The 12507-nt window shown below is 35.8% G+C and overlaps 2 protein-coding genes across 2 annotated transcripts; one reads left to right on the top strand and one right to left on the bottom strand.

The window, feature by feature from the left end:
* Window positions 4388-6015, top strand: LOC18604840 (presenilin-like protein At2g29900). Its single transcript, XM_018117955.1, has one exon. The coding sequence runs from the start codon at window positions 4584-4586 to the stop codon at window positions 5844-5846; it is 1263 nt and encodes a 420-aa protein (XP_017973444.1). The 5' UTR covers window positions 4388-4583; the 3' UTR covers window positions 5847-6015.
* On the bottom strand, window positions 7901-11307 carry LOC18604839 (exocyst complex component EXO70B1). Its single transcript, XM_007037513.2, has one exon. It carries the CDS (start codon window positions 10273-10275, stop codon window positions 8341-8343), a length of 1935 nt encoding a protein of 644 aa, XP_007037575.1. The 5' UTR covers window positions 10276-11307; the 3' UTR covers window positions 7901-8340.

Below are 12507 nucleotides of genomic sequence, written 5' to 3'. Positions count from 1 at the left end.
CAGAGCACGACAACATCGTTTGCCATTTTTTGCCAGTACTTATTAATCTAGTCGAATTTTTGAACTTATTCATTGTGACATTTGGGGAGATTATAAAACTTCATCATTATTTGGGGCTTTTTACTTTCTAACCATTGTTGATTATTACAGTCGGGCCACTTGGGTATATTTGATGAAGTATAAGTCAGAAACACGTGATTACTTACTGCATTTTTACCAATGGGTACGAACTCAATTTAATACACAAGTGAAAATTGTGTGTTCCGACAATGGGATGGAATTCAAACACAGTGATTTACTTACCCACTATAATGAGAATGAAATTGAGCGCCAAACAAGCTGCACAAACACACCACAACAAAATGGGAGAGTAGAAAGAAAGCACAGACACTTGTTAGAAATTGCACGAGCGCTACGCTTCCAAGCACATCTACCCATAAAATTTTAGGGTGAATGTGTCCTAACAGCTGCATACTTAATCAACAAAATGCCACTATCAGTTTTGAAGAACAAAACCCCATACGAAATCTTGTTTGGAAGATCACCAACCTACCAACATCTCAGAACTTTTAGATGCTTGTGTTATGGACTCATCACCAACAAGTCACGCGATAAATTTGCACCTCGCTCTAAACCAGGTATTTTCTTGGGTTATCCCCATGGACAAAAAGGGTATCGAATATTCGATATTGAAGATAAGAAAATCTATACTTCACGTGATGTGCAATTTTTTGAGAATATTTTCCCAAGTGCATTGACCAAAGGAAGCAATGAAATTGATAGGTCTCCAACAACACACATACCGGCATCTTGGACTTCAACAGATCTTAATATCCAAGTTCACACTTCTGATGAATCATTCATGTGTTCCTATCTGAACCCATCTGATAAATTAGCGCAAGGATCGAGTATGATCGAGTCACACGGAGATAGTGGGGGCCATCTTGAAACTGAGCCATGCGAGTCATATGATACAACTAGATTTGGCGAATTAAATGATACAGGCACGTTGGACGAGATTGGACAACGTCATTCATTAAGCAATGAATAATGTACCATTGATGCAAATGGGTCACTTAGGCAGCAAATAGAGCAACCAAGTACTGCTCTTGGTACTACTGTTACAATAGATACTTCAGTAATAACAAGAAAAAGAGCTCGTCAAATTCCTCGAAAACTAGCAGATTATGATTTTGCCTTGCCTCCCTTTCTCACATCGTCCTCTTCAACGTACACTCCCACACCCAAGGCCAACTCTACGGTATATCCTCTTTCACAATTCATCTCTTATTCTCGATTTTCACGTGATCACAATGCTTTTTTGGCGACCATCCTTTCAACCGATGAGCCAACTAATTTTCATCAGGCAATAAAACATGCTCATTGGCAGGATGCTATGGCAAAAGAAATATCAGCCTTAGAAGAAAATAAAACATGGGTTTTAAGTAAGTTACCACTTGGGAAGTGAGCAATCGATTCTAAATGGGTGTACAAAATTAAGTACAACCCAGATGGAAGTGTGGAACGATATAAGGCTCGTCTAGTTGCTAAAGGTTATACTCAAATAGAAGGGGTAGACTTTCATGAAACTTTCGCACCGGTGGCTAAACTAGTGACTGTCAAATGCTTACTTGCGGTAGCTTCAGTACAGAATTGGGAATTACATCAACTGGATGTCAACAATGCATTTCTCCATGGAGACCTAAACGAGGAAGTTTATATGAAGATTCCACAAGGATTCACTCGAAAGGGGGAGCAACGTGTTTGTAAGTTGCAGAAATCTTTATATGGACTTAAACAAGCCTCGAGAAATTGGTATCAAAAATTCACTATAGCCTTGTTAGCCATTGGTTTTTGTCAATCTGGTGCAGATCATTCGCTTTTCTTGTTTCATTGAGGGCCAACTTTCATTGCTATTCTGATATATGTAGATGATGTGATAATCACAGGGAACGATTCAGACCGTATTGTCAAACTAAAGCGTTATTTGGACAAGAAGTTTTGCATCAAAGATCTTGAAAAATTGAAATATTTTCTTGGCATAGAAGTTGCTCGTTCTCCTTCTGGCATAGTTTTAAGCCAACACAAGTACGTATTGGATATTTTGTCCAAATGTGGTTTAATGGGTAGCAAGCCTTCATCCTTTCCAATAGACCAACAACACAAGCTTGCATCTGACACTGGGCCTCTTTGTTCTAACCCTGAGTTTTATCGACGACTTATTGGACGCCTGCTTTATCTCACTATCACAAGGCCAAATATTAGTTATGTTGTGCACTTATTGAGTCAATTTATGCATAATCCTCGGCAACCACACTTAAATGCAGTTTTTCGTGTGCTTTGATATCTCAAGAATGCTTCAGGTCAAGGACTCTTGTTAGCTTCCAATAATTCATTGTCTCTTCGGGCATATTGTGACGCAGATTGGGCAGGATGCCCTACCACCCGTCGATCTACTACTGGCTACATTATATTTCTTGGGTCATCACCAATCTCATGGCGATCCAAGAAACAGACAGTTGTTTCACGCTCATCTGCAGAAGCAGAGTATAGAGCAATGGCCACTACTTCTAGCGAAATCATTTGGTTAATACGATTACTACGAGACCTACAAGTGCCTTGTTCTAATCCAGTTCCACTTTTTTGTGATAATCAAGCTGACATCCACATAGCTGCAAATCCAGTTTTTCATGAACGTACGAAACACATAGAAATTGATTGTCATTTTGTTCGCCAGCATATTCAGTCTCAAACTTTGATTCCTCGACCTATCACTTCAAAATTTCAGCTAGCAGATATTTTTACTAAGGCACTTGGGCGTGACCGTTTTCATGAGTTACTTAGCAAGTTGGGTGTTTCAACTCTTCACACTCCAACTTGAGGGGGAGTAATGAAGATAACAATTGCAATTTCCTTTATCCTTAATCCTCTCATTCTTTATCCTTTCCCATATCTCCTTAATTCTCTCCTTTATCTTCTCAAATTGATATGTACATATCTTCTCAAATTCTTTTAGCCGATAGGTTGGCCAATCCCTTTAGAAATGCTCAGCCAACTCTTGTATCTCAATTCAACTCTTGTATAAATACATGTATTAACAAATAAATGCAGATATAGTGAAGAGTTAATTTACCCTTTAGTCTCTTGCAACTTGGTTTTAGATAATGGAAGCCATTGCCTCAGCAACTACATCACTGTCAATCTTTAACTGGTTTGGCAACACCAGTGACCAGCTTTGCTTCAAAATCTTGAAGAGCCACAACATCAACAGCACCCCTATCACTCTTAATATCACACTTCATGAGAGGAAGAGAAATTAATTTCATCAAGGGATAATGTCACATTTGCTATCCATAGGTTAATAAAATGTCTAATATGATATTTATGTGAAAAAAAATATTTAATATGATATTTGAATATTTATTGGGTTTATTACTGTGAATCCACGTTTAATTCCGTTACAAAATTTTATCAATCAATTAAAACACATCACATATAAAATAAGTGTTAATCTCATTCTGGTTGATTTATATTTAAATTTAAATATAGATTTGATTAGGATTTAAATTAAAACACATCACATTTATATTTGAATATTGTAACTTTATCTTGTGTTCAAATTATAGATAGATAAAGGGGGATTTGTAAGACACACCAAGTGACATAATTTTATTTGTTTAAAAACATCATTTTTTTAAATGTAAAAAATATAAATTATAAATTTTTTCCATTTTTAAAAAATAAAAATATAAAAAAATTATTTTTCTTTCTTTTTAATAAAAATTTTAGATTTTTTTTTTGAAAAATAAAAACCCAGAACCTAAAGAAAATAATGTTTTATTTTTTGAAAAAAAAAATTGAAATAGATTAAATCTTATTTGGGCCTTTTAGCCTTCAAATTTCTTTCCACGTAAATGCGATCCCTTAGTATCACTATATTTTTCTCTAAGGTAAACAATGGCTACCAAGTACCAATATTTATTATTTACGATTAATATAATATAACAGTATTTTCACATTTTAAAAATAATTGAAATTTCAAATCTCCATCTTCAAAATCATTTTGAATATAAATTCATGGGTGAAAATCAAAGTGAAAAGATTGTGTATTTTCATGTACAAATTACAAATTAAAAAGTTTTGAGCAAATTAGTTATTTGGAATTTCTAAATATTCAAGCACAACATACTACAAAATAGATAAGGCAAAATTAGTGGAATTCAACAAGGGAAAAAGGACTTGTTAATTTATAATTTACTATGCTGTGTTTTAGTTAACAATTTAAAATATAAATGTTTAATTAAAAAAAAATACTCCTCCTGCCAAGTAAAAGAAAAAGAAAAGGCAATATTAAATTAAGAGGTGAAGGTGAAAGGGCCTCACTCTCACTTTCAGCCACTAATATATCCTACCCAAAATGTCATCGTCATGGTCAATGTTTCATGGGTCCTTTCTTCCGCCATACCCTGGTAAAAACTACATAAAACGGACCCTGCAAACTTTAGCATTTTTATATCAAAATCCCTAGTCAAATAACCTTGAACCCCCCGAGATTCCAACTTGATCCCAAATTTGCCACCGAGATGGCCCAAAACCAGGGACCCAAAACCCTCCTTGATTCATTAGGAGAAGAAATCATCAGAATCCTAACTCCTGTTTCAATCTGCATGTTCCTGGTTGTCCTCTTGGTTTCAACTCTTAACTCAAATTCATCAACTTCAGTAACATCGATTGCAACCATAGCATACGCAGAAACCAGCTCAGATTCATCTTGGGACAAATTCGTAGGTGCCCTTTTGAATTCATTAGCTTTTGTAGCTGTTGTCACTGTTGTCACCTTCATTTTGGTGCTCCTTTTTTACCTTAGATGCACTAAGTTCTTGAAAATATATATGGGTTTCTCTTCTTTTGTTGTTTTGGGATTTATGGGTGGTGAAATTGCCTTGATTTTTATTGAGAAATTTAGTGTTCCTATTGATTGTATTACCTTTTCGGTGGTTCTGTTTAATTTTGCTGCTGTTGGTGTTTTGGCTGTGTTTATGTCCAAAATGGCAATTTTTGTGACACAAGGGTACTTGGTTTTGATTGGAATGTTCGTTGCCTATTGGTTTACTCTTTTGCCTGAATGGACTACTTGGGTGTTATTGGTTGCTATGGCATTGTATGATCTTGCAGCGGTATTGTTGCCTGTTGGCCCCTTAAGGCTTCTTGTAGAGCTTGCTATGTCTAGGGATGAAGATATCCCAGCTTTGGTTTATGAGGCAAGGCCTGTTACTCATCATGATTCAGGTTCAGGGGAGAATACGGTTCAAAGGAGGGTTTGGAGAGAAAGGGGAAATGTTAGGCAGGATTTGGTGGATAATTTGAATTTGAATGGCAATGTCGTTTCTGATGCAAACACCAGTGTTGGTACTGTTCAGAGCAGCCATAATGACACAAGAATTGCTAGAGTGGAAGAGGGGCAGGTTTCAGAAAGGGATGCTGAGCTTTCTGCACCATTAATTGATCATCGAATGAATAGTCAAGATGGAATGTCAGCTGAAAGCTTGGTGCTAGAGGGCATGGGGTTGGGTTCATCTGGTGCTATCAAGCTTGGATTGGGGGACTTTATCTTCTACAGCGTGTTAGTTGGTAGGGCTGCAATGTATGATTTTATGGCAGTGTATGCATGTTATCTCGCTATTGTAGCTGGTCTGGGCATAACATTGATGCTATTGGCATTTTATCAGAAAGCTCTACCTGCTCTTCCTGTGTCAATAGCACTAGGTGTGTTGTTTTATTTCTTAACTAGGTTCCTGCTTGAAGTTTTCATTGTACAATGTTCTTTGAATCTTGTGATGTTTTAAAACATAATTATTTAACACTTAAGTCATAGAAGACAGCTCACTAAATTCATGATCAGTTGTTATGATCCATCATTTCTCCATCAAGTTCTAGTGCTTGCTTATAGGATTTATTTATTGATATTAAAGTTGGTGAAAGATGTTAAAATGACTTTTTTGAAGTCTTGCAGAAGCTGTATGTCAACACTGTTAATCTATCTTTTGAAGCTTTGTGTTTGAAGTTGGAATCTAAAGTAAGTGATCTAAATAAATTTTTTAAGGAAATTAAGATGAATTGCTATCTGTTTACCAAAAAGAGAATCCAAATTAGTATTAAGGTGGGAGCTAGATAGCAATTTGAGGGCATCCAATGGAAAATGCCATAGAAGAAGAAAAGTAGAGAAGAAAACTCGGTAATCATTAGTCTTGGTGCTCTTGAAACTTGAAAGGGAAGTTGAATCAATCTAAGGAGGTATTTCAAAAGCTACTTTGGAGCATATTTGAAAGTTGGCAGAAAATTGGATTTGAAGGGAAAAGAGAGTTTTGATTCATGAAGTTTATGCACCTTGATGGGTTCTTCTTTTGCCATAGGCGTCATTACTTTCAAAGCTTCACATTCTCAACTGCTGTTTGCACTTTGGTTCTTACTAATTGGATGCCTCACTTCCATATTAAAAGTGATTTTACCTTTTTTCCCCATGAAAGTGAATAATTTTTAACTATAGCTGGCTTAAGCTACATGCTATTACTCATGTTTGTTTTGACCTATATTTTGAAAATAAAGTGCTACATTTTGCAAATGAAATTTACAAAGATATGAAGATGGTTAACACTTACTGCTTTTAGGCTTCCCATCTAATGTTGACCTCTTCCCGCTGTTCTTCTTCAAGGGTGGGGAGGACATAACTTAATTTGTCCATGAGGGAAGTGTGTAGTTTTATTTGCCATGCTTTAGCTTCCCTCTTCTTCCAGACTATATAGAAGCTTGTGCTCCTGGATGGGTGAAAGGTTCTAAGCAGTTTAAAACTTGTGTTCTTGTTAGCATATAAGCTATTTCTGTTGCAAAACAGATTGGAAGAGTTGCCGATTCGTTTTTCTTATTTTATTATTCTAGTTGAGTGTTTATATGTCACAAGTTTTCCTATAGCTTGGGTGGTTCAGAAATTATTCTGACCAATACTGCAAATTAGGAAGTAGGAACCTTAAACTTTCAGTAAAGTCCCAATGTGTTAGGCTGTAGTCTTTATTCATTGGCCTGCATTGAAATCTAAGTATGGGGTAGAATGGAGATTGTTAAGGAGTCCTCAGAGATGGTTGAGGGGAATTATCAGAATTTGGACTCTAGTAAGCACCAAAGAAGGTTGCGAAATATGTTGATTATGATTATGTAGGTGAAGGAGAGTGTGTTCATGGCTTGTTCCATTGTGTGAAAGATCTTGATTAATGCATGAAGCGCTCAGATCAGTGGATAATAGCACAAAAATGGGGTATGGACTTGTGCTGTAGGAGACACATATGCTCTCAAACACGATCACTTGGATGTAGGAGGCAGAGATGAATGCAACTTACAACAATATACTGTGGTTCTGTGCTGTAGAATTGGGATGTTAGAAAAATCTGAAAGCTAGACATTGGTGTTAACCAGTGTGCCCATTTCCGGTGAATGGTACTTGAACACACATCTCAAACGCAAAAGCAACTTTTACCCTTTCCAGTCTTATGCAAATTTTAGTGCTTTCCACAAGTAGGCCTGCATCGTCTCTTAAGAATTCATCGGCAATACCCTGATAATGACTACAATTTAACAAGAGATCTCGTCTACTGGAAGCCATGGCTGGAAGGAAACACTATTAAAATGCACCTAACACCCAACCAATAACTTACATTGCGCACATGCACAGTTATACCTTCAATGCAACTGTCCTTTCTCATTGATGGGAGCTACAATGCCTCTTTCTCAACTGCTCATCAACATCATAAAACCTGATGCAACTAAGTGGGGCATCCATGCATCCCATCCAAAATTAAAGTAGTTATGAAAGGTTCAGATTCTTGTCAATCTAACCCCGAGATAAATGGGAAGTTGACTTATTCCTTTCCTCATCATTACAATTTAGTGGAATCTGCACACATATATGTACTCTGTAGTAAGTATGCTCACATCCTTGAGCGGAAAAATACTACCAATCCTCAAAATAATAAACAATTCTAACACAACAGTGAACCTAGAGAATAAGCTGGATCATACGCCTAGAATTGAGTTCACCATAAAAGTATAGCTTAACAGTTGCATGAGAGCTTAGCATGTTATTTAAAGCCAAGAGAAGCACAGGCACAGCCACTCGTATGCAATCAGAGACCCAATTGTGGATATTACAACAGGAGAAACAGAAATTTGGGAAGTAGACATGTTACTTACAAGCACATTTACATCTATGACAATCATGACTTTATCAGGAAAAGGAGGGAGTGAGAAGAAAAGAATGGCTGAAAGCCTGAAACTTAAGACCTTAAGTCTTCACCATCTGCGCGAACTGCGCAATGACCTTGGTGACCCTTCAAAAAGGTCCAAGAGCAATTTTTCCACATCTTCTGCAGTATGCTTAACACATTTGTCGTCAATATGAGCAGGGTTTCTCCCAAGAAAAGTTCGATATGCATGGACAACTTTAAGTGACGTTGAAATTCTCAAATCTTCACGAAGCTGAGGATCTGGGATACACCAACTTGTCTGACTTTTGTATACCTCCTCAAAAGCAACGCTAAAGCCCTTGCACCTTTCTTTGAAAGTCGATTTTGACATGGAACTTGAACCTGGATTATCATCCTTGAGCAAAGAAACGACTGAACTCCAAGTGGCTCTCTCATAGTTCGTTGCATACTGCTGAAACTTTGCATTATGCTTACGAATCCATTCATCTCCAAAGAAGAGTCTGAGTTCAGAGCCCTTAACCTTTTGAACCACGTAATGGACGTTGTTCATCAAAAAAATATGCTGTAAAGCCTCATTCTTGTATAGTTTTGATTTCTTCTGAAGATTGGACTCCAAAGAACTTGTAATTGATCGAAGGTGACAAGCAATTGGACAAGACGTGGAAAGAGAGACATTCTGCCCATACTCTGGCTCAGTTACTGGATTTGCAGCACCTGCATCTTGGTCCTTGAGAAGCAAATTAAGAGTGTCGCAATATTCCGGGAACATCCTGATGTAATTCATGACATATTTATTGAGAGGATGAACTCCACCTCCAGGTAAGGGGTATAAGGATCTATTAGAAGAAATAGCAATTCCAAATGCCTTAAATGCTGCTGCAGCAGAATCACCCAATCTCTCCAGAAGCTCATGGAATGCAATCCTCACAAAAGAACCAACCTCTTCTGAGAACAATGTATCTATATCTAGAAGAAGATCTGCCAAAGTCTCATACATGTCAAGCAAGCGAAGCAGCTTTTCAGGTTGATGAGGCCCCATTGCTATGGCTTCACCAAAGTTCAAGAGGCAAAGAATTATTGACTTTGAGATCTCAAGAAAGCAAAATGGATTAACGGATCCAAAGTCCCCTAAGACCAGGTCACATAGCCACTTTTCACTAGCAAGATAGACCCGAAAGATGATCTTCATGGACCAGGTCCATTTATTCATCTCACTACTCATGCTAGTCCACTCCATTTTGAGCACATCCTCAATGGTCAGTTTTCCAACTTCAAGAGTGGCAAAATACTGCTCCAATGCTTCTTTCTGCACACCAATGAAAGCTTCACAAAATTCCTGACCGTAATCTGAAGTAAACATAACTTTTGCAATGGACTTGATATCAGGAATTGCATCTGCATGGACCAAATCTACAATATACTCACTGCTGTCATCACTACTGCAGTTTCTTCCGGATGTTTCCTCAGCTGGTTCATCCTCAACTGAAACAAATGACTCGTCATAAACAACATCCTTTCGATTAGAATGAGAAGACATTTGTTTGGGCTTAAACTGTTGTCGATGTTGAACAAGTATATGAACAAGCTCTTCCTCAAGCCTTGACATTGCCATCTGCAGAACACCCGCTGCATGGTGAAGAAGTTCCTTCTGTTTCCTATTTTCATTCACAGACAAGCCTCGTAAACCATCAATCAGCGTCTGAATTTCATCGACAGCTTCTAGATACTCAGAAGCTTTCCTAGGTCCAGAATCCCATATCATCACTGGATCTGATTCCCAACTCACAATCTTTCTCTCTGCTTGTTTAAGTCGCTCCTCAACATCAAAAAATCCCCTTCCTCCTTTGCTGTCTATATTTGAAGTTATCATTGACAAGTGGGTATCAAGATCGATAAGGATTTTCCTTAAATCATGACTAAGATTCTTAGTTGCTCCTAATGCCTTGACAATATGGTGAGCAGCAGCAACAACATGAAGATCTCCTTCATATGTTGGGATAGCAGATTGATGTTCGTCCATATCACAAGAAAATTACACAACAAACAGAAGAAGATCAAATCAACTATTTGACTGAATACCAATTAACTTCCCAGGCAATCAATTCAGGCCAAAGCTTCCACTCAGGTGATACATAGAACCTAAACCATCTCCTTGCCAAAACCACACACAATTTCACAAGATGGAAAGACCAGGATTTGGGTTCAATAAACACCAGATAGGATCAAGAGCAGATCTATACAATTCAGTGCTTTCGAACTTAAGATATGAATCAAATAGGTTACAGCTTGACAACTCCCCACCCCAGCTAAATCAAAAGTGAGTTAGATGCTCCTCTTAGCACATAAGTTGAACAAGATGGAACTGGAAGGACAAAAGAAAGCTTTGTTTTTCCAACTTGCGCATCTAAACTATCCTAAGCAATGCCAGGGATAAAAAAGATGGAAAAGCTCATAATAAAAGATGAAGCTTGAAATAGCAGAAAACAATCAAGTGAAAATGGATTTGATCATCAAATCAACCAAAATTCCAAACTTTTTACTAATCTTATAAACATTTAATCATAAAACAGAACTTTAAATTAAAGAACCCATGTTAAGAAATTGGCAAAGGAAGCAAATTTTCTTCTCCACAAACTTGAAAGAACCTTCAAAAACCCATATATATAAAAAATTGAATCTCACCTAAAAAATAGTTCAAAAAAAAAAAAAACACCGAACCTTGAAATTTGATTTCCTTGATATCGTCGAATGGGAGCATCACACCCAGAAAAAGAAAGTCAAACCACACATCCAATTCTCAAAAGAGAAAGAGAACAACAAGTTATGGGAAGGAGATTTTTGTCTCAACAAAACCCAAAACCAAAGTAAATAAAAGTGGTAGATGCATAACCAAATTTGCAAAAAAATAAAAATAAAACTAAAAAGAGAGAGAAAAGCAAAAGTTGGGGAAGGGTTTTGAAAGAGACTAGGGAACGCATGTAAATTTCGTGGGAAAATATGCGAACAGGATTTTCTTTTCCTTTGTGCTGCTCTTTTCAATTTCCTTATCACACCCTTTCTGTTTTGTTTTGATTTTTGTAGGAGTTGAGCAATGGGAGTTTGAAGTCGTGGGCTTGACTCTTTGTAACTTTTGTTAACATTGGCTCGCGTTTGACCATCATCGGGACGGCAGCGTTCCTAACCACTTACATTTTACGTCACATCTGCTTTCGCTGGGTGTTTAACTTTTTACTTTGACTAATTTAATTTTAATATTTTATGTTAAACTTTAAATTAATTAATTATTCTTTTAAATAATAAAATTCTGAACGTTAGTTACAAAATAAAAAAATTTTAATGTTATTGATTAATATAATAAAGATATCAAATTTATTTGAAATTTTACGTGTCTATTAAATATGTATACATTGTTAAATTTAACAATTGATTTGTTAACATTATAAAAACAATTGTAAAATTAATTAGCTTTACATCATATAATAACTTGATGCCTTCTGTTTCTTAATTACTTATTTATTTTATTGGAGATTTCACTTGTTTAATAAATAGGAAGTACTAGAAATCACTATTAAAACGCAATATGAGTAAATGTATTTGATTCGTTTGTTTTTATAATAGTTTGTTGTGGAAAGTTGAGTTGTACCTTACCTTATTGATTTCAAATTGTCTTTTAATAAAAACATTATATTATCGCAATTAAGCATTTAGGTCATGAGTTAGTGCATGATATTTTTACTTAAAAAATAAAATTTATTTATTTTTTAATTTAAAATATATATAATATCAATAATTATTTAGAACAAAGTATAATCTACTTACAAAATAACCGACAACCAACTACATTATGCAAATATATATATATATATTTATTACAATGAGATGTAAATAGATTTAGTTGAAAGATAAGTGAGAAAAAAACTAAATTATAGTTATAAAAATGAAATTTAGATTAAATAAAAAATGAATAAAGACTGTAGTATTAATTTGTGAACCAACATATAAATTCAATTTTCATAAACTAAAACAAGAATCTAAATAATATGCTCTCGAATTTATATTAATACAAAATCATAATATTCCTAATTTAATTATTTTTAAATATGTCGACCTTTTATGAAATTAATTATTATAAATTTTACAGTCGACAGAGAGAAGCGAGCAGTGTAACCTAATAGAAAGGCAAGGGGGGCCACGAATTAGGTAATATTTTCCAAAAAAAAGTGGACTTTGGACAGGGTTTAGAGGGAAATTA

This window comes from Theobroma cacao, chromosome 3, assembly GCF_000208745.1.
Source record: "Theobroma cacao cultivar B97-61/B2 chromosome 3, Criollo_cocoa_genome_V2, whole genome shotgun sequence".
In the NCBI taxonomy this organism is placed as follows: Eukaryota; Viridiplantae; Streptophyta; class Magnoliopsida; order Malvales; family Malvaceae; genus Theobroma; species Theobroma cacao.
This window is presented reverse-complemented; position numbering and strand designations above follow the sequence as displayed.